General features: G+C 58.2%; 1 protein-coding gene across 3 annotated transcripts in view; it reads right to left on the bottom strand.

The window, feature by feature from the left end:
- Positions 1-344: 344 nt before the first annotated feature.
- Positions 345-20625, bottom strand: part of PHF2 (PHD finger protein 2) — a 93048-nt gene continuing 72767 nt past the window's right edge. The window contains exons 8-22 of one of the 3 annotated variants that reach the window (XM_082401035.1): positions 20487-20574; positions 19936-20042; positions 18229-18320; positions 16806-16895; positions 15879-16238; positions 14742-14861; positions 14163-14281; positions 12139-12317; positions 11922-11992; positions 10985-11148; positions 6464-6738; positions 4683-4778; positions 4040-4149; positions 3016-3436; positions 345-2341 (exon numbers count right to left, since the gene is read on the bottom strand). In XM_082401035.1, the coding sequence (XP_082257161.1) occupies positions 2253-2341; positions 3016-3436; positions 4040-4149; positions 4683-4778; positions 6464-6738; positions 10985-11148; positions 11922-11992; positions 12139-12317; positions 14163-14281; positions 14742-14861; positions 15879-16238; positions 16806-16895; positions 18229-18320; positions 19936-20042; positions 20487-20574 (2381 nt within the window). In that variant the 3' untranslated portion in view covers positions 345-2252. The remainder of the gene's footprint in view (positions 2342-3015; positions 3437-4039; positions 4150-4682; positions 4779-6463; positions 6739-10984; positions 11149-11921; positions 11993-12138; positions 12318-14162; positions 14282-14741; positions 14862-15878; positions 16239-16805; positions 16896-18228; positions 18321-19935; positions 20043-20486; positions 20575-20625) is intronic. The other 2 variants (XM_082401034.1, XM_082401033.1) reach the window with 2 other exon arrangements.

The raw sequence follows: 20625 nt of genomic DNA, 5'->3' as shown, positions 1-20625 counted from the left end.
CTAAGAAGGTACTAGAGGATGCTAGGGGCTGGGGCTGGTACTGTCAGGGTCTCAAAGGCTGCCCACTCTGACCAAGAGTCTCGTCTGCCTGCTCCTGCAGGCGGGCTCAGGGTGCTGCAGCTTTGGGGTGCAGGGCAGTACATATGCCCTGTGGGCAATCCAAAGGCTTTCCAAGGGGAAAGGTGGCAGCCAGGGCTGGGCCTGGGTAGGGGGCCTGGTCTGACTGCTCACCCTCACACCCAGCCCACTCACTGGCCCACTCCTCTCCCCAGCGTCGAGGATCCCCACCGTCCTCACTACCAGAGTGGATGACAGTCAACAAGGCAGAAATGACACAGACATGGTTCTGTACAAAACCTGAAATATTTTTACTCTTTTAAAACTTTGATCTAAGTTACCTTAGACCTCATGAACTCGATACAAGAGTAATATGAATTGGGAAATAAAACACTTTAATAGCCACAATAAACTTTGTTAGAAATGTACATGTTGCCAAAATAATAATAATAAAATTAAAAAAATAAAAGAGAGATAGAGAGAGGAAGAGAGAGAACAGCTTGATGGCCAGGTTAGATTATATAAATGTTCAACAAGGACAGGAAAGGAAACCTTCAAAACGCCGGGTCGGAATAGTGAGGGCCCCATGAGGCTCGCCCCTCCCAGCCTCTGGGTCCTGGGGCTGCATCCCCCAAACAGGATGAGCAAGGGTGGCAAGGCCCACGCAAAGCTGCCTCTCCTCATGGACAGAACACCCAGGGATGGGCATATAAACAAAGCTCATAAGAAATGTACAAATATAAAAAGCTACAAACATTAATAAATTACAGCATCACAAAACACAGAAACACTTCACAAGGTGCTAGTAAAATAACTGTACCCCCACCCCCTTCATCAACAAGAAGGAAAGAAAGAGCTGGTATTCAAGTTGAAGATTCCTCTTCAAATGTGTCTGAAATAGATCTTTTGTGTACTGTTTGCTTCTGTAAAGACAGATATAAGGCTGCAAAGACATCACTTGTTTTTCAGGCAATACCTTAGTTCCTAAAAGAAAAAATAATAATAATAACCATAATAATACAAAGAAAGAAGGAAAAGGAAAAGCATCGGAAACCCAACTGTTCATCATACTCGGCAAAAAACTCGTATAAATGTTAATGAAGGACTCTATAGAAAGAAATTCCTAAAGATACTTTTACTCTTATAAAAAAGAAGTTATTTAAAAAGCTATTTACACGCTACATTCTATGAAAAATATGCTTCAGGAAATACATCTAAAATTAAAATACAGGATTGCCTGAGAAACAAATCCAGCCCCTCCGTGTCGATGGGCAGACACGTGGTCCAGGAGCCACCCATGCACTCGACACCAAACGTTAACAGGTGACAAGACAGAAGTGCCTGGCCCCCAAGTCCTCGGGCCACCCGGCCACCATCTGCCCCACCAGGCATATGGCGGGGTGCCTTGGCTGGGAAGTGCTTCTCGGAGTATAGATGGTCAGGCTGGATGGGGCCCACCCATGTAGCTTAGCCTGGGCCCCCTGGGCCCCACACTGTGGCTGGGCCTGAACCCTTCCCTGGGGACCCCATGATGGCTTCCCCCCCAACACTGACACACTGACCCTGCTCATGGCCCCAGCCAGCCCTGAGAAATGCCCCAGGCATTCAGGGTGCAACACCCACCATCCGGCCCACCACCCACCAGCCGGGGAGCACAGAGGCTCCTCTCCTGGCTGGGCCCAACAGTCTCTGGACTTGTCTGAGAATCACTTGGGAAGAGAAGGGGGGCACATACACACCCCGATCTCTCCTCCTCTTCCTCTCTAGTGTTCTTTGCCTTTTTTAAAGCCTCTGGAGGCTACCAGCCTGTGGCCAGCTCAGACTCTGGGCCTGGTGAGCATTGGCCCACTCCTCCTTCCTTGAAGGACTCATGCTCCCAGCAGAGCTGCAAAGGCCCTGCAATCACACCCATGCTCGGGGATGCCTGGAGACTGTCCTGAAACTGGAATGGTCCTCAAACTGGCAGGGCCACGTTTCGGGAACTGGTCACTCTAAGCAACTTGAGAAAGGACGTCTGTCCGTATTGGCGAGCTCCGCCCGCTGAAGCAACAGATGCTCATGTGAGGGGGATGGTTGCCGGGAAGAGGCCAGGCCCTCCCTGGGGTGAGGCAGCAAGGCCACCCTCCTGGGGGCTGATGTTTTAGCAGGGCTCCAAGGGTCCTGAGCGGAGCAGAAGGATCCTGGCTTTCCAAACTTTAAAGGAGCAGTTTTCCATTCCGATGAATTTTCAAAATTTTCCCAAGCCTCTGTTTGGCAGTGGCCATGCCCTTTTTTGTACGCTTTCCTGGGGGAGGCACAGACACAAAAAAGACAGATGAGTGACAGGAGCAGCATGTGGGATGGGGGTCTGTAACCCTCCTGAGCCCCCACCCTGTCTGTAAAACGGGCCTGCAATTCCCAGGTCCAGGGAGTCCTGAATCCCTCCAAAACCACCAATTGTCAGCAAAGCGCCCCACTCAGAGGCTATGTCGACAAGGGGCTGGGCCGTGGTGAGTAGGGTAGGGACAGGCCAGGGATGGCATTAGGGCCACCTAGAGCCACACTCCCCACGTCCATGGCCGGCTGGGCCTCACGCCCATGGTGCAGGGCGTCCGGGGGTGACAGTGGGGATACCACGAGACCCGGCCAGCCATCCCACCCCTAATTCACACAGAGGAGGCTGGGTCACCTTAGGCTCCTCCCAGTGAATCCTCGGCAAACCACCAACCACACTCTGACTTCAAGCCAGGCCCCAAAGCCGAGGCCCTGGGAGTCTGAAGGGCCAGACCTAACTCCAAAGTAACCAGAACCCCCCTGGTGAGTAACCAGAGCTCTTGGTCTTGAAAGGGACCATTTGTTCCACATACTGACTGAGTGCCTGGCCATACACACTCATGGCTGCAGGGACAAAGGAGACCTGTGGTCATCCACAGGGACAGTCTGCAAGTCTAGGTGACTCAGGGTCGGCGGGCAAGGTACCTTTGGCAGCGGTGTTGTTGGGGGATGACGAGGAGGGCCTCCTCGTGGTGAGGAAGACCCCAGGGGCCATGGGCTGAGAGGCACGGCCGGCTTGGGCCCCAGCAAAGGCGCCGGCTGCCGTGTACTCGTGGTCAACCAGGCTGCTGCTGTGGGACTCTGGTGGGGGCTCAGGTGAGCTACCCTCCTGTGAGGCCTGGCTGCTGGCCGTGCTGGTGGAGGCTGGGGTGGTGGAGGCTGGGGTGGTGGAGGCCGAGGCGGTGGAGGCCGAGGTGGTGGAGGCCGAGGTGGTAGAGGCCGAGGTGGTGCCGGCTGAGGTGGTGCCGGCTGAGGTGGTGCTGGCAGAGGCAGAGGCGACAGGGGAGGTGGTGTTGGGAGCCAGCTTCCTTTTGGTGTTCTTTTTCTTTTTGCTTTTCTGCTCCTCCTTTGAACAAAACATGCAGGTGTGTCACCCCACAGGGCTGGCCAGGTTTCGGACACTGGGAAGCAGCCTGCAGCCTGGGAGCAGCCTGGTCTGCTGTGCACAAGGCTTCTCCCATGGAGCTGAGCAAGCCAGCACTGCAGGAGCAGAAAGGGCTGGACCACGCCCAAGCCCCACCTCCAGCCACCACGAGCCCTGCAGAGCAGTACTGGGGCCTGTGGAGAGACCACCAGGCCCCCCTCTGTGAGGTGGGCCATCCTGGACACGGGGACACGCGGGATGTGGCACCAGCACTCAGCTGTAGTGGACAGACTCAATCTGAGTTTACCTATTGGTGGGCACGTAGTATGGGCCCCCTCCCCCGTCACCCTAACCCCCTCCATTCCCCACCACCCCACTCTGAGCTGCCATGAGACTCCTGCCACCAGTTCCCAGCTTCTCTGCTTCCCACTAGCAGGGACTTGGGAGCCTGGAGGAACCAGGGTCAGCAGTACTCAAATGTCCCCAAGGCTGTGACAGCCCCAGACTGGGTGGTCTCCGTACATGAGGGTGGGGGGAGCAGAGGCATCTGGGGAGCCTGAGCCCAGGAGTGGGTCCCCTCCTCACCTGCTGGGACAGTTTGGCTGCAGCAGCCGCCAGCCCGGTCTCAATGGAGGCCACTCTGGTCCCCTCGCGCACAGGCCTGTCCTGCCTTGGCACCGATGGGCCGACCCTCGCTGCGGGAGAGAAGGTCAACCTGCCTCGAGCAGCCACCCACTGCCTGTGCGCCCTCCTGGGATCCCCAGGTCCTGCCCCAGTCTGTCCCCAAATCCCAGGGACAAGTCACAATTCGGGGAGTGTCAGCATGGGCCCTAACCTGGTGTGGGGCTGGTTTCCCTACACCAGCAAGACAGGAGAGGTCAGAAGGGAAGTCATGTGCTAGGTGAACCAGACCCCACCCCGCTGGCTGCCATGATGGGGGGCCAGGTACAAACGTGACCCTCCCAGGGCTGTTCATTGAGGAGAAACTAGGCAGAGGGCCACCTCACAACAGGGACACCGCACTGCCCTACTGGCAGGAGCTGGGATGCCTTTGGATGAGCTTGCAAAAGCACCTGGGCTGAGGTCCCGGGAGAAAGAAGTGGAACGCCAATCAGGCTCCTGCAGGCAAGTGACAGCCCGTCTGAGCCCCACACAGAGCTAGTGGGTGTGGAACATGGCTGCTGGCATTCAGTGTGGATGGAGCTCCCCTTCCAGCCCCCAGCACTACCTGTCGGGCTGTAGGGAGCATCATCCGAGCCTTTCCTCTTCTTGGACCGGGACTTGAAAACAGGACTGTCCTCATCCGACTCCAGGGAGGGGTAAACTAGAGGGGCAAAGGGGAGAAGGGCTGGGCTGCTGGTGTGGCCACAGGAGGGTGGCTGCTGCAGGCTACTGGCAGACCTTGTGACCGGCATCCCCCAGGCTGTCCCCAGGCTGCAGAGCACCAGCCCTCCTGGTGTGGCTGCCACATGCATAGGCACAGGTGGCCTCTGAAACTGTCAAGCCCAGGCCCCCTTGAGGGCCAGAGAGGGCCAGACAAGGGGCTCCATCCAGCCCCCATGGCCACCTGACCAGCTGTTCCTACCCCAGCCTGGCCACCACTCCCACTTGAATGCCCAATTCTCAAAACATCTCCTCTGCTGCTATCAGAGAAGAAAACATCTGATATCCACGGAGCTGGGTGGCTCTGAAGGATCCCAGGCTCACCTCAGCAAGTCTCTGGAGGAGGGAGACCCACACAGCAGCCCTGGGTGACTCGCTGGGTACCTCCTCCCATTACAGGTTCAACCTCCAAGGCTTGTGACACCCGAACCCCCAGGACCTGCCCTGTGCCCCAAGGGTGCCCAGAAAATGGAGTTCACTCCGCTGTTGATCTGTCAGACCACGGCAGGCCCCTCACTGAGGCCTGAAAGTGTCCACCAGATAGGGTAGGTCCAGCCTCACCACGGGAGGGCTCTCCAGGGACAGGGTCTCCAGGACAAATACACTGCCCTCAGACCATCAGGACTGAACTGAAAACAGGCCCTGCACCATGGGGGCCAACACGGCCCTGGCCCTGAGGAGCACAACGCACCCGCGGGGGCTGGAACATCTATGGGCAATGGGCTGAGGCATGGAGGCAGGTCCTTGCTCCAAGTCCCCTCCCAGGCGGCCAACAGCAGCTCCTTCAGAGCCTGTTGGAACCCAAAGCGCCAGGCCTGGAAGGAAGGGCTGTAGTGGGAGGCGAGGGGCCATGCCCCTGGGCAGAGGCCACAGCTATGGCCCAGCCACCAACTCACTGCCCACCTCGGACTCAGGCCACAAAGCCACTCTGGGCCTCGGTTTCTCTGTCTACACAGACATAGGATGGACACGGTCTCAACGTGTCTGAAATGGTATAGCCACGTGGAGAATAGTCGGGCAGGTTCTCAGAAGGTGAAACAGGCAGTGACCCAGGTATACACCACAGGAGCACCATAGACACAGGCCATACAAAACTCCCTGCACACCAACATTCACAGCAGCACTGTGCACAACTGCCAAAAGGTGGAAGCCATCCAAGTGCCTGTGGATGGATGAAGGGATAAACAAACATGGTGTGTCCACGTGGTGGAATATTATTCAGCCATCAAAAGGAACAAAGAGCTGACATATGCTACATCGTGGATGAAGCCTGAAGAGTATGCTAATGAAAGAAGCCAGGCACCAAAGACCAAGCACTGTGCAGTTCTGTTCACGTGACACATGCTGATTAGGAATATCTACGAGGCAGCATAAATCAGTGGCTGCCAGGGGCCAGAGGAGAGGTACTGACTCTTAACAGGTACAGGGCAGGGTTCCTTTCTGGATGATGAAACGTTCTCAAATTGGGTGTGATGATGGTGGCATGCACATCCCTCTAAATACACTAAGCACCACTGAGTTACAGGCTTTTAAAGGGTGACTGTTAAGGTCTGTGAATTATATCCATAAGAGGGCCTGGCTCCCAACCCCCAGGTTTAGCACCCCTCCCCGCACAGCCACGCTCACCGTAGTCCGAGTCCTTGAAGCAGGCGTCCAGGTGGTCCTGCTCCTCCTCGTAATCATCCAGGTCCACACTGTTCTTGGCCGCCCTCTTCAGCAGCCGCTTGCCTGCGCTCTTACCACCAGCCCCATTCTTCCGGGTGCCATGGGCCGCCAGCGAGCTGCCCTTGGCCTGGCCAGCACCCCATGTGGTCTGCAGGCAGGAGTCGGAGGCCTGCAGGTTGGCCATGGACAGCATTCCCTGAATGGCTTCCTGTGTGCTGGGGGAGGCGGGGGGCTGGCTGGAGGCACAGAGAGACAGGCACTCAGCCCATGGCCCACACATCCTCCCACTCAGCAGCCAGCAGAGGGTGTGGGGTGGAGGACAGTGGTAGCTGATAACTCCCCCATGGAAAGAGCCAGCTATCCCCTTCCCCTACCCTCTGTTCCCACCCCCCAACACCAAAGGAGGGCTGGAGGCCTTGGGACAGAGAGGGGCATAAAGAGAGAAGAGAGGGAGGAGGATGTGGAGGGAGGGGATGAAGAGGGGCAGAGGGATAGAAGGTGGTAGACAAAGGTGCCATTACTCCTGATCTCTCCTACCATAAAGTCAACAAGCAGACTCCCCCAAGGACCCAGGCCACCCCCCTCCCTCCCTCTTCCACTCCTGCTGGTTTTGTGCACACCTCCGCCCACCGTGGACTCCTGCGCTCAGCCCCAGCCCCAAGCGCTCCCTCCCCCATGTCTTCAAGGGCGTCCTCCCATCCGGTACCTGAGATGGGGCAGCAGAGCCCTCTCCCTCCCATGGCACTCGATCTCCCCAGGTGACCCACACCATCTTTTCATGACTGCACCTGCACCAGCACCCAGACCCTCGTCCTCGCCCATCACCCCGCGCTTTTGTCCACCTGGGTCAGGATGGCCCACCACGGCCTCTGGGGAGCCTGGCCACACCTCTCATTGCACCCTGGGACCCTAGCAAGCAGGACCTGGAGTGGGGCACTGCTTAGCCCTCCTCCCTGGTCACAGACCCAGGAGGCCCAGGAGTCCCAGCAGCGGGCCCGCCCTGTGTGTCTGACATCCAGGCCCCCTCCTGCCTGCCCCATGTGCCCCCAGGGAGTGGACCCACCTGCAGGGCTGCCAGACCCAGAAGCAGCACCCAAAAGTGCCAGTCCACATGGGCCCCTGGTGGTTCTGCATGGTCCCTGCTCCCTCCTCCACTTCCGAGAAGTATTTGAAGCATGTTTAGTAAGACATCAGAACAAGAAGGAGTCCCTGCTCAGAAATAAGGTTCCCAAGATTGAGGCTGGAGGGTGCAGGGAGATGGAGCTGGACCCAGGAAGCACAGACACAGAGGGTGGTCCCCTGTGGTCCTGGGGGCCCACCGAGGCAAGCTTGGACAAAAGCCATCCTGTGAGGGGTACTGCTGGGCTCCAGGCCAAGGACTCCTGCCCCAAGCCAGGAGGAGGCGACGGGCAGGCGCCTCTCTGGGCAGCCCTCCACGAATACCACTTCCCCAAGCCCTGCCCGAGACACACTGGATCGCAGCGTTTTGGGGTTTTGCTGGAAGCAAATGGATTATGGTTCCAAAGCCACAAACAACGGGAAAAATCAAGTATGGTCAGACCGCCATGGAGAGTCGGGAGCCCTCCACCAGACTCTCCACCTGCCCCAGCATCCTCCAGACCCCCACTGTCCCATGCCATGACGGCAAAGGGCTACCCAGACCCAGCCAAGAGCACATGGCATTTGGTAGCAGTAGTATCATTGTTGTACCATCATCGCTGATGCTTTCTGAGCAGGGACAGGCCCCCGACCCAGCACTAGAGCCAGCAAGAGCTGATAGCTGGCCCCCCATCCTCTGCCAGGCTCTCCAATGCTCTACGAATGAGGCCCTTCCAGGCTCACCCTGAAGGTCTCAGGCACCCTCACCCAGCCTCATGGCCCAGCCAAACAGCAGGCTTCCTGCAGGGATGGGAGGGTGGGGGCCGGGACACTCACCATGAGGGTCCTCCGGGAGCCAGCATGGAAGCCAGCCACCTGCCTGTGCCATCTGGACCTCATGGTCCCAGCCCAGCTCGGCTGCAACCTAAGAGGGAGGGGCCTTGGAGCCCAGGGCTGCAGGCTGTCCACGTGGGCCGGCGAATCAAGGAGCAAAGTCTAACTAGTGCGCATGGAAAATAATACCTTAATCCTCCAATTATCATAACAAAATCCTCTCTTTCCCTCACCCCCAGGCAGTAAACACTAAGCAAACCATCCAGAAGAAATTAACATATTTTCCTCCATTTTCTTCAGCTGGCTTTTTCCAAACAGCAAATACTTAAAACAGAGCAAATGGACCATCAAACACTGACCTACACTCCAAATGGGAGACTTGGGAAAGGAACTGCCTGCGGCGGCCGAGGGGACCCAGCCCCAGCAGGCACACGTGCACGTGTGCAGGCGTGTGTGAGCACATACGTGTGTGCCTACAGAGCAGTTCACAGCGCATCCTCAAACTGGCTGCCCTCCTCCCGGCGGGCTGTGTCCAGGTTCAGTTAGGAGCCCAAGCTGCAGCACCTGTGTCCCAGCTCCATGCAGAGTTGTGGCACCAGCCCCACCTGCCCTCAGCCCAGGGGTGCCTCTGCCTGGAACTCAAGGGGGACCCAGGGTGTGTAGGGCACTTCTCCAGGGTCTGAGCGTCAACCGGTCACTGAGGTGCCAGCTAGCCATAGCCTTCCCAGAAGAAAGGCACCTCCAAAGAGGTCATGGGCCAGCCCGGGCACCAGCACCTTCCAGGAAAAGGCTTCTCCTCATGGCTAAGGGCCTCAGGTCAGGGTCCCTCCACCACTGCAAAGGCCACAGGGCATCTCTGCAGTGAGGGGCTTAGGTTTGCTCATCTACAGAAACCACTTAATGCTGAACAGGAAATCTGCACCCCACAGCTCTGTAGAAGCCTCCAGCCAGACACTCCACTCCCATGAGAGAAGGCGCCTATGGCTGTCTGTGAGCATAACACTGCACAAATAATGGTAATTTATGAAGGAAAATACAACCGTTTGATTTAGCAAGAACGCTTTTCAATCAAGCCCTAATCCGCCTCCCGGAGTCCCACTGTCTAAGACGGGGCTGACATGCTGCTTCCACAGGCTCGTGTAGCCCCTGGACCTCGATTCTGGAAGCACAGACTGAGAGGCAGAGGGGGACGGGTGGAACGCAGATCTGGAGGACCAAGCGAACCCCAAGCAGGTCACATGAGCCCTGCCTTCCTCAAGCCAAGTCATTCCTGGCTGGATGTCACCGCCCAGCATGGTTAACATTCCAGGACCCCCACGCTTGGGTTCCATTATCAGCAGATGGAGATTCTGGCCCTGCCTCTGCCACTTCCTGGCGGTGCGGCCTTGAGCAAGTCACCTAAGCTCTCTGAGCCTCAGTTTCCCCATCCGTGCAGCAGGACTCTCCTGCTGGCTCAAGGACTAGGAGGGGAGCCACCCCCCACCATGGTGGCTGAGGTCCCCAGAATGGGGAGGCTACAGGGGGCACGGGCCCTGATCCCTTGGTTTTCTGTCTGTGGTACTTGTAGAAATTCCATGTGGAAAAAAAAAATGGCCATGATGCATAAAAACAAAAGTTAATTGGGATCAAAAGAGAATTTAACTGGGACCACCATGAGAAAAACAAGCCCCGTGGCCTTCCACCAATGCAAAACCCAAAGAGGATTAATCCATTTCTCTCAAATCAAAGGATTGCAATTGGGCAGGCCTAGGTAGGGAAGACCGCCTGAGCTGAGGAGACACATGTCCTAGCCTGCCCGACTGCTCAGAATCTCAGGGCCTCCAGGAAAGAACAGCATATACACCAGCAGCGAGTGGGCTCCTGAGGCTGCACATCTGGATACACACAGGTCTCAAGGACAGCGTGGCTTGGTTCCCACACACCCCGCAGTTGGTGTGGGAATCTGGGACCCCTGGCCGATCCAGCCCCTCCTCAGGGAGTGGGCTCTCACGTCCCCGAGCTCTGAAGCCATCATTTCCCTTGCCGCAGATAAGGTCTCTGCAGGGAAGCCAGCTTGGGGTCCCAGAGAGGCCCATTAAATGCCCTTGACCCTGACACTGGGCACACACCGTGGAATTTCTCTTGTGTTATTTTTATGGCATTCAGGAAGTGATGAGACAGAGACAGCTGGGGGTCTTGGCCTGGAACAACCCTGACACCCTCCAGGTGCCCAGCCTGGCCCTGCTTCCCCACAGGCACCTAGAGGTATGGTGGCCCCACAGACTCCTCCCTCCATGGCCCCAACGTGGAACTACTTCTCAGCTGCCTCCCCATCTAGCATCTAGAAGCATCTGTCCTCAGAGCTCTGTGTCCTCGCTCAGGAGCTCTGCAACACACAGGACCTGCACAGCCAGCCCCCGCTCACCTCTCTGGCCACCTGGCACCACCTCTGCCAGGCAGGGGTCCTGCTCTGGCCACCTGGCCTCTGGGACATGGGCTGACGGAGCCCTGCTTGGCCCACCTCTGTGGAAGCACCCACTTCCCCAAGTTCCCCGTGGGCACCGGGCCTACCTGTTGGGGTTGTACTCGAGCGCACCGACCTCCTCGCTGGCCTGCAGCAGGTCCAAGATGCCCGCAGCCGAACCCCCGCCATCCTTCTTCACTTTGGCATTGCGGGCGGGCTTAGTGTCCGTGTCTATGTGCAGCGAACCCTCATCAGAGGAGTCATCACTCTGCTGTGGGGACAGAGTAGCCGGTCGGAAAAGGACTTGGGGGTAGGGGTAGGGACTACTGTTTCCCTTCAGTGAGAAAAAGAGGTTTTTAAAGAGCCTGTCCTTGTAACGAGCACCATGGGGCTGGCTGACCAGACACACAGAGCAGGGCACAGGGGCCAGAGCTTTGCGCTGGGATCTTGGAGCCCCGCCTGCACCATTTCCCCAGGTGAACCTTGGTTCACAGGACCTTACATGAGACCCTAATATTGAACACAGATACAAGAGGAGTCGGCATGGTTGGACTGGGAACAGGCGGTGTGCCTGTACCTGAGGGACACCAGTTAACAGCCCCTGGCAAGTGGCTCTGCAGGGACACCTTGGGCTCTGCAGGCAGGGTATGACCCCAACAGGGAACCTGGCTTCCTTGGAGACGGCCACCGCGTCCTGGGTTGGACATGCATGGCCTTGGAGGACATCTAACTTAACCCCCACATGTTTAGTGCAAGACCCAACCCCCAGCAGGCCTGGCCTGCTACCCCCTGTACCCCAGTCCTCCAGCATCAAGGAGATGCATTATCTTCACGGTGGATCTGACTACGGAGTGCGGCTCCCAAGGCCCCACCACTCATAAGAGACCTGCAGACCTTCCACAAGTCCTGCATCTGCTTTTGTCCCTTTGTGCAGGGTCCCGGGGCTCAGAGCTCCTCATCTGGAGCCCAGCCAGCCTCCCCAGGAAAACATCCCCCTCTGCACTCCACCCAGAAAGCTCAGTCACCCAGAAGGCACTCGCTTACCTTGTAGAGCGCCGAGTCCAGCTTTGGCTTCGTAACGGGCGTGGGCAGCGGCTCCTTCTTGTCCAGTAAGACTGAAAGCAGAGCACATGGGAGTCAGCAGCAGTTTCGGAGGAGCAGAGGGGGACCCTGGTCCAGCCACACCCGATGCCCACTCCACATGCCTGAGATGGCCTTTATGGGGCTGGGCCTGCCCCCTCCCCATGTCCCCCCAACTCACAGGACAAGTCCCTCTTCGGAGCATTTTTCTTCCTCCTAATAGGAAATTCGTCAATCTTGAGCTCCCCGTCATCCGACACGTACTCATACTCATCCCGCACTGGCTGGGGCTTGTCCTCCTTGAAGTTCTGCAAGGCTCCAAACACCCCTGGGCCTGGCTGTGGCTTGAGGGCCTTGGAGCTGGGGCGGCAGAAGTGGGCCGGTCAGTGGACATCCGCACAGCCGGGCTAGTGTCCCCAGCACCAGCCCCCACAGGCCTTGGAGGACCAACAGCCAGGCGGGACCCTTCCCAACCCCACAGCCTCCTCTCCAATGTCGTGACCCCAGTGAAGACAACGCACAACCCACAGGGTATATGCCTGGCCCTTTCTCGGGCTATTTAAGGTTGTGCCCCTCACTGCCCCCTCACCCTAGCCAATGGATGAGCACGCCTTCTTTCAGGCTGCTCTGGGGCCTGATACAAGCCCAGTGTCAGACGGAGCCAGTGCCAACTGGCCTGGGTTTTCTACATAGCTATTCTAGAAAAATAATTTCAGGGCTGAGGTGTAGACACAATAGTCTAAAAAGTATCACACAACTCATCTCTCTCCTGGGGCAAGACAGGGCTACTGCAAACGAGGAGAGTCCAACGCTCCAGCCGCTGTCTCCCTGTCGGCTGAGGGCACAAGGCGCACACTCAGCAGTGGGGACAGCAGGCGGGGCACAGGCATCTGCAATTCCCAACAGGTACAGCTCTGATTCCCAACAATGGAAACACAGAGGACGGCTGGCAGTGAGCCCTGCTGGGTGTAGTCATGAGCTACGTAACACAACACACACATGTACACACACACCCATGTACATACACACAGGTGTGACATAGTTATAGAATCATGTCTCCCTTTCTCCCCTCCATTTCTAAACTCTGTAGCGCAGTCAGTCAGTCACAGAGTTAATGCTGTGCAAAAGCTCCCCGGGACCTAGCAGCTGAGCTTCAGATAAATCAAGGACGTGCTCAGGGCCATGAAGTCAGGGCAACCGGGCCCCTGCAGATCAGACCCAACCCACCTGCTCACCAAGCAGCCTTGGCACATTGCCGTGAGCTCTTGGGAATAACGGGCCCACTTGTGCCAGGCTCTGCAAGAGCACAAGATGCTGACCAGCTCTGTTCCCCCACCACCTAAAAATGGCCTTCTCCCCCCATCTGGCAGATGAGAAAACTCAGGCCTACAGCAGAAAAGTGGCCCCATTCCCACTGGGACATGTCTGCTTCCTGATTGCTGGGCACCCACCCTGGACTTTGGATTCAGCATACAACTGGGTGTGGGACCGAAGCCACAAAGGGCTTCTTGGTGGGCACAGGGTGTCTGGCCCACCAACCTCTCATCTGGCCAGCCCACCACACTGGTCAGCAGATGGAGACCCCTTATACAGTCCAGAACCCGGGCACACCAGCTCACACACACATACCCTCCCAGGCTAGGTGCCCCAGTCTCTCAGCTCAGTGCCATCTCCTCCAGGAAGCCCTCCCACCAACTCCCTTGGACACACAAGGACTCCACAGCACCCCAGGCCCCACAAATCCTTCTTCCATGGCCCCAATCGCAGCCATAATTTTAGATGGATTTGAGAGTGTTGGATTCATACCAGCCCCTCCCCACTGGCATCTAGACTCCAAGGCCAAGATCCTGACCCCCACCATGTCCTCTGTGCCAGTCCAGGACAGCCACTCGGCTAATATCTGCCCAATCGCACTCTCCTACTCCTTGCTGGCACACACCACTGCCCCCTGCCCACCTACCCGAGCTTTTTGGCTTAGTAGGCAGGAAAGGAGCCTGCCTGGAGGCCCTCACGAAGGGTGTGCCGAGCAACAGCAGCCAGCTCAGAAGGGGGGCTCACCGCGGAGACCTCCAGGAGGGTGTGTGTGTGTCATGTGTGCACAAGCAGGGGATGTGTGTGTGTGATGTGGGGGGGCGGTGCTCAGGGTGTGTGTGTGGCATGTGGCACATGCGCAACCAACCCCTCCTGGCACGAGCACTCACGTACCCTAGCAGTTTCTTGTTGGAGAAGGAAAATGAGAACTTGTTGTCCTTGTTCCCTGACAGAGGAGACTTCTCCAACTTCTGCTCTTCCTCCATCTTCAGTAGGGAGTCGGGTTTGCTGTTCTGAAAAGCAAACCCAGGACCATCCCTGAGCCCCGTACAGGCGCCCAGTGGGCAGAGGCAGCTGGACTGGGCAGCCTCCTCCCTCTGACATGTCACCTGGGGACCCACTGCAGCCCCAGGCCCACAGGACCTGCCCTCGGATGCTGCCCAGCTCCAGGGAGTGTGAGCTTGAACCAGGGCAGGCCACAAAGGGCAACGCCATCCATCCTCTTAGGCCGAGATGTGCCCGCGCCAACCCCTCAGAAGGTAGCTCCATGGAAGCCACGTGCACACCCAGACCCTCAAAGACCTTCACAGCACTGCCCACCCGCGGACAGGCAGACACACACCTGACATACCCTACAGGCACACACACACACCACCAAGCCCACACTCGCCCCGCACACCACCTTCTTTCGCTAACATAGCCCTCCCTGAGAGTAGATTCACGCACCAGCATACCTGTACACACACATCTCACCTTGTACTTCCACTTGGCCTCCGACTTGCTCTTAGTCTGCTCTCGGATTTCCAACCTCTCCACGTCGTTCTGCGTGCTGACCACCTCCTTGTTGGGCACATTCAGGACATTCTTTGCGGCCTAGAAAATACCAGCCATTATCTGGTAGCGGACATGGGTGGGCGGCAGTGCTCCACCAGACTACGGTACAAAGTGAGAACCACACAGCACAGAGTCCCTGTCTCCTGCTGGCCTGCATGCATCTGCTAATCCATCAATCTACCCAGCCACCCACCCAACTAACCATCCATCCATCCACCCACCCATCCATTTACCCACCATCTACCTATCTACCCACCCATCCACCCACCACCCGTCTATCTACCCATCCATCCACCATCCATCCACCCCCCCATCCATTCACCAGCCAGCCAGCTACCCACCCACTCATCCACTCACCATCCATCCATCAAACCATTTACCCACACATTAATTCATCTACTCTTACTCCTCCCTCCCTTCCTTCCTTCCTTCCATCCATTCATTCATTCATACATTCATCTGCCCTCTTTGCCTTGAGGAAGGAAAAACCAATGTGCCCCACTTAAGCTCTGCAACACTAGCTCCAGTGGCCACCAAACCCCTGGGAAGTGAGCAATGACCTCCCACTAGCAGGAAATCACTCAATGTGGCCTGGTCTCAGGGACTCATGGTCCCCAAAGCCCACACCTAAGACCCTCTACTCACACTGGTGGGTCCTCAGGGCCAGGCCTGCCTCTCTCACTGCCACAGGGTCTCAGGCCCCCAAGGACACCTGCCCCCATCACCGGCTCCACCCCTGCCTCCTCACTGCCCTCCACTGGTACCTCACCCACCTTCAGGTCTCAGCCAATGTCTGGGCCCCAGGGAAGACTCAGCCGGCTTGTCCCCCCAGATGACCCTCAGTGGTGCCACCCTGACCCAGCAGAGACTCTGCTGCCTTCATCGTGAGGGTCTCTCTCCAGCTGCCCACTACACCAAGCTTGTTGGGGCAGAGCCCAGCTGCCCTGGGTCTCTAGCACAAGGACATGGCAGCCCCAGCACCACATCCCACAGGCCTGGTCCTCGGAGGTGTCTGCAGGCCTGCTGACTATAGGTGGGGAGGGTGAGGCCACCCACCTTGCCCTTCTTAGGAGGCTCAATCTTGGTCAGTGCCTCCTTGGTGTGGGCCTCCAGCAGGTCCAGGTTGGGGATGGTGGGTGAAGCCGAGCCCCTGCACTTCTTCCCTTTCTTCTTGCCCCCGTCCTTGAGCTTCAGTGATTTGGGAGGCTTGGGGGGCTTTGGGGGCTTGGGAACTTTGGACGGCTTGGGCATCTTCACGGTTTTGGGAGTCTTTTTTTTGGACACTTTCTCCAGGAAGGACCGAGGAGGGCTGGCCTCAATGGGGGATGGGGGCTCCTCCTTTTCTCGGTCCCCAAAACAGACCTCGTCCGAGGAGATGGCCGCAGTTACTTCAGGTCGGGAGGCCTTGGAGGCATTCTAGGAAAAGGACAGGGAGAGGTGACCAACCACACCCTGCCAGGAGGGTCTCACAGCCCCAGGCCATGGGAGACACACTCGAGCAGAAAAGGAGCATCTGTCTACATCATCAGTGACATGCTCACATTCATCCCACACCATCTGTGTGACAGGCTCACATCCATCTACACCATCTGTGTGACACATTCACATCTGTCCCACACCATCCGTGAGGCAGGGTGCCATCCATCTACATCACCAGCCACTTGACCCCTTTACCTCCTTGGTGGGGACTAGACAGGCTCGCACAAGCAGGGTCTCAAGGGGCTGAAGTCCTCCCTGCAGAGTCCTTCCCCACCCCCACAGGGAGCTGCAGGGAGTCCCCACACTAATTCCCAGGGCTCCCACCAGAAGACTGCAAGTCTACCACCGGGAGCTAGGAGTCCAGAGGCATCATGCAGGCGACCCTGCCGCAGAGGGCTACAGGAGGGGCTGCCTCACGCACGGCCATCTCCGGAGAGATACCCAGGGAAGACAGGCAGAGGCCTCCCTCAGCCAAGGTCAGCGGGCCCCGAGGGTCAGCCCTACCTCACTGAGACGGATCTCTTTGGCGAGGTCTTTGATGAGCTGCGATGGCTTGAAGTGCTCTGGTAGCTCATCCTCATGCTCCGCCAAAGCCTGCAGGACAGCCACGCACAGGGTCAGCGGGCCAGCCACCGAGTCTGGGCACTGATGCCCACCCACCCTCCACCCACAGGGGCCCCAAGCAGGCTCAGCTTCTGTGGTTCCTGACTCATGCCCTCTGTCCCTCCAGGCTGTCCCCCATCTACCCACCCAGGACCTCCGGCCCCACTGCCGTCCCGACAGGCACAAGGGCAGGCGCTGCCAAAGGTGTGGACTGTCTGCATGGGGTCCTAAGGGAGTTAGCCCGCTCTGGCCAGACACTGCCCCAACGAGGAGGCTCTGCCATGACTCCACTCTACAGGTGGACAAACAAGTCCCAGAGAGGAGCGGGTGCCTGAGGCCACCACCAGCTGTGAAGTGAATGTGGGCCATCCCTTCTTCCTGGGCACGAGGCCACTCCACCTGGCCACACAGCTGATGTGAGGTAGGAGGGACACCCTGCATTACTCCAGGCCTTGAGGCAAGAGAAGATGTGGCTGAAAGAGGGCTCTAGGAGGGTATGTGCTGCCCCACCCCACCCAGCTCACCCATGAGAGCAGCAGGAAGTGCACAGGTGTTCCCCTCCTGGACTCCCCACCCCCACAAGGCCTCCTGCGGGCCTGATGGGACCTGCTCAGACTATGCTGGCACCCCTGACTGGGAGAGAGTTCCCTTGGCAGTGGACAGGGAGTCCCAAGGCTGGCCAGGCCTCTCCCCTCCCTCTGTACCAACAATCCAGGCAAGATGCCAAAGGAAGTTGGAAGATGCTTCTCTGGAGCCTCCATTAGGAGAAGCAGCTGCTGCACGGATGCTAACGCTTTACAGTGGGGGCATGAGGTGGGGCCCAGACATGCTGCTTTAAGGGAGCCATGAGGGGCAAAGGGCAGTGCTACTGTGGTGGTGTGGGGGGGGGGGTGATGGAGGGGCATGGGGCAAAGGGACTGTCTTAGTCACAGAGCAAAGCCAGCTTCTGAGTTGATGCCTGGGACAGCCAGTAGGACAAAGAGGACATCTCCACTCTCCTCTTCAGACCCCTGAACATCCAGCCAGTCACTGACTCGAGTCCTCCCTGCTCCCTGTCCTTTCGGGTTCGCGCAGTGCTGTCTCCACCACCTGATTTCCTCCCACTGAACCTCCCTGCCGCCCAGCCCCCACCCCTCAGGCCAGGTCCCTAGATGGAGGGCTCTGTCCTGCATCTGCCCCCACCAACAGGTGTCTGACCTGGCCAGGTGGCACCCACCTGCTTTTCACATGCTAGTTCCCACCAAAGGAAGAACAAGCCCTGGGAATGGCTCCCCGCCTGCCACCCTCCCTTCTGCCCTGGATCACTCCTAGTACACATCCCTACCTGCTTTTTCGTCCATGATCTGAAAGCACCATTGAGAATTTTAGCTCCTTGGACTAAATGAGGGGGCAGCTGCTTCCCAGACTTGTGAGAACCTGGGGGAAGATAGACAGGTTTGCTCAGGAGGGTGCCCACTCTCACCTGCCGCCTGCAGGTGACTTAAAGCCCCAGTGGTGGGGGACGCTCAGGGCCAGACCTTTCAGAGGCCTCTGCCCACTGCCACCTGCCCAACTGCCCAACTGCCAATGGTTCCTCTTGGAACCTAGGGGACGCAGGATGCCCTGCGAGGGGCAGGATTGGCCTTCCCATTGTCTACACACCAGGCCCCTCATGCAGGTGGCCCGACTCCTCCCTGCACCTGGTCCCCAGCCTGCATCAGTGAGGGGCCACAGTCATGCCCCAAACCAAGCATCCCTAGATGCTTTCTGATGCCCACCCTCACACTGCCCCCTGCGTAGCTGAAGGATGCCGGGCAGTGGGTCCAGTTCCCACTGGGGTGGCTCAGGGCAAGCACCACCTCAAACACACCCTTGGGAGCCAGAGCCAGCCCCAAACAAAAGGGACAGAGCATTCCCCCTTCAGGCAGAGAGCTCAGCATGGAGGCAGAGCAGCCCTGAGCTCTGACACCACCAGGTGACCATTTGTCTGGCCTGTGGCAAATCCCTGGGTCCTCTCAGCTCTGGGGCTGCTGAGCTGCCAGCCCCTTCACAGAGGAAGGCCCGAGGCAGAGCGGCAGGGGCAGCTCAGCGAGGCCCAGCTAGTCAGCGGTCACCCTGGTCAGGCTGTCCCAAGGTCCCCAGGGTGTGACTCCACCTACACTACCCCCATTCCATCTCCCTGGCAAGAGGCCCCTAGGGCAGGGCACTCGCTCTGCCAGGGTGGAGCACAGGGCTTGAATTTAGAGAGCGATGGAAGAATTTCACTGAAACTTGGCCAGCCCAGGTTAAGAACCATTTTCAGCTTTCTCATCTCAAATTAGAGCCAAAGTGCAAAGGAGTCCTGACACGGTGGTCTCCACTCATAGCTCTTATCAGAACACAAAACAGCAGTTTCCTGGAAGGGTGGGTGCTGCTGAAAAAGGAAGCTCTCCATGAAAGCAAATGCTCCTCCTGGGTCCCTCACCCGGCTGCAGAAAGTTTGGAGACCTGAGCAGGGGTTGGCCACCAGGAGCCAAACGCTGATCCCGAAGGCATGGCCTGGCAGGGCCTGGGACGGAGGGCCATGCCCACAGAGGGCATGGACCCAGGGGAGCCCACCCCTCCCCACAGGCCTTCCACAGGGGACTCTGGCATGCACACCCACCCCCAGTACAGCAGGGATGCTGCAGGGGTCCCTCAGCTGGTAGCCAGGCAGGCCCCCAGGCCCCTCAATGTCCCAACTGAGCCCTGTCAGTAACCACACGAGGCCACAGGAACCGAGCAGAACACACACCCGGTCTGGGAACGTGCGGCCAGGGCTCTTTTTGCAACACCAGATGACCCTGCAGGCAGGAGTCCAGTCCAGCCCCACAGCACACAGACAGGGAAAGCAAGGCCCGTGAGCTAAGGGGACTTGCTCAGGGCCCATGAAGGCATCGCTCAGCCTGTCCCCCAGGGCCCAGCCACCCTGCTGCATGATGGCAGAACTGTTACCACTCCCCGGCGTCCCTGAGCTCCGCACGCAAACGAACTGTCCAGAGCCGCAGGCTGAGACGCCGACCAGGGGACGTACTTTTGAATGCCTCCAGCAGGTGCTTCCCCATGTACCAGCAGGCAGTTTCGAAGTTGGGAAACTGAGTCAGGCTGCCCAGTTTCAACCTTCTTTCCACTTCGTATGCTCTGGAAGCCATAGCAAAGAACTATTCAGTGCATTAAGCCCTGAGCAGGCAATGATAAAGGAAGGTGAACCCACCCTATGACCAGAGGCCACACCTAGGCCATGACCGCTCAGGCCTCCCTTCTGGGCCCTACGCGGCGAGGTGGACCAGAGGACCACATCAGGATGAGCGCTTTGCGTTAAGGGCAAGCCCCATGGGCCGCGGCTTCTAGACCTCTGGGTCAGTGCCCAAGGAGAAGGCAACTCGGCCTTTCAGCCCACCCCAAACCCACTACAGTCCCGAGGCTGTGCAGCGGCCAGGCACCTCAGGGGCCCTGGTAAGATCACGGCCCCTCTCCTCCTTCCTCCCCACCACACGGAGGCCCGGCCAGGCCTCAGGAGAGGGATCATCACACCGACGGTGGGGACCCTGCCCAGCGGATCCTGGGAGTCAGGTGCGGCCCTACCTCATCTGCATCTCCACGCTCAGGCTGTGGAGGAAATGTCCCGCGAAGGCCAGGCAGTCCACAGGTGTAAGTGTGGCATAAATCCAGCCTGGGGAGACAGGGATGGGGCTATCTCTTCACAGTGTTCTCATGCCAGGCT

This window comes from Balaenoptera borealis (assembly GCF_965194805.1).
Source record: "Balaenoptera borealis genome assembly, chromosome: 8".
Taxonomy (NCBI): Eukaryota; Metazoa; Chordata; class Mammalia; order Artiodactyla; family Balaenopteridae; genus Balaenoptera; species Balaenoptera borealis.
Note: the sequence above shows the minus strand (reverse complement) of the source record. Positions and strands in the feature narration are given on the sequence as shown.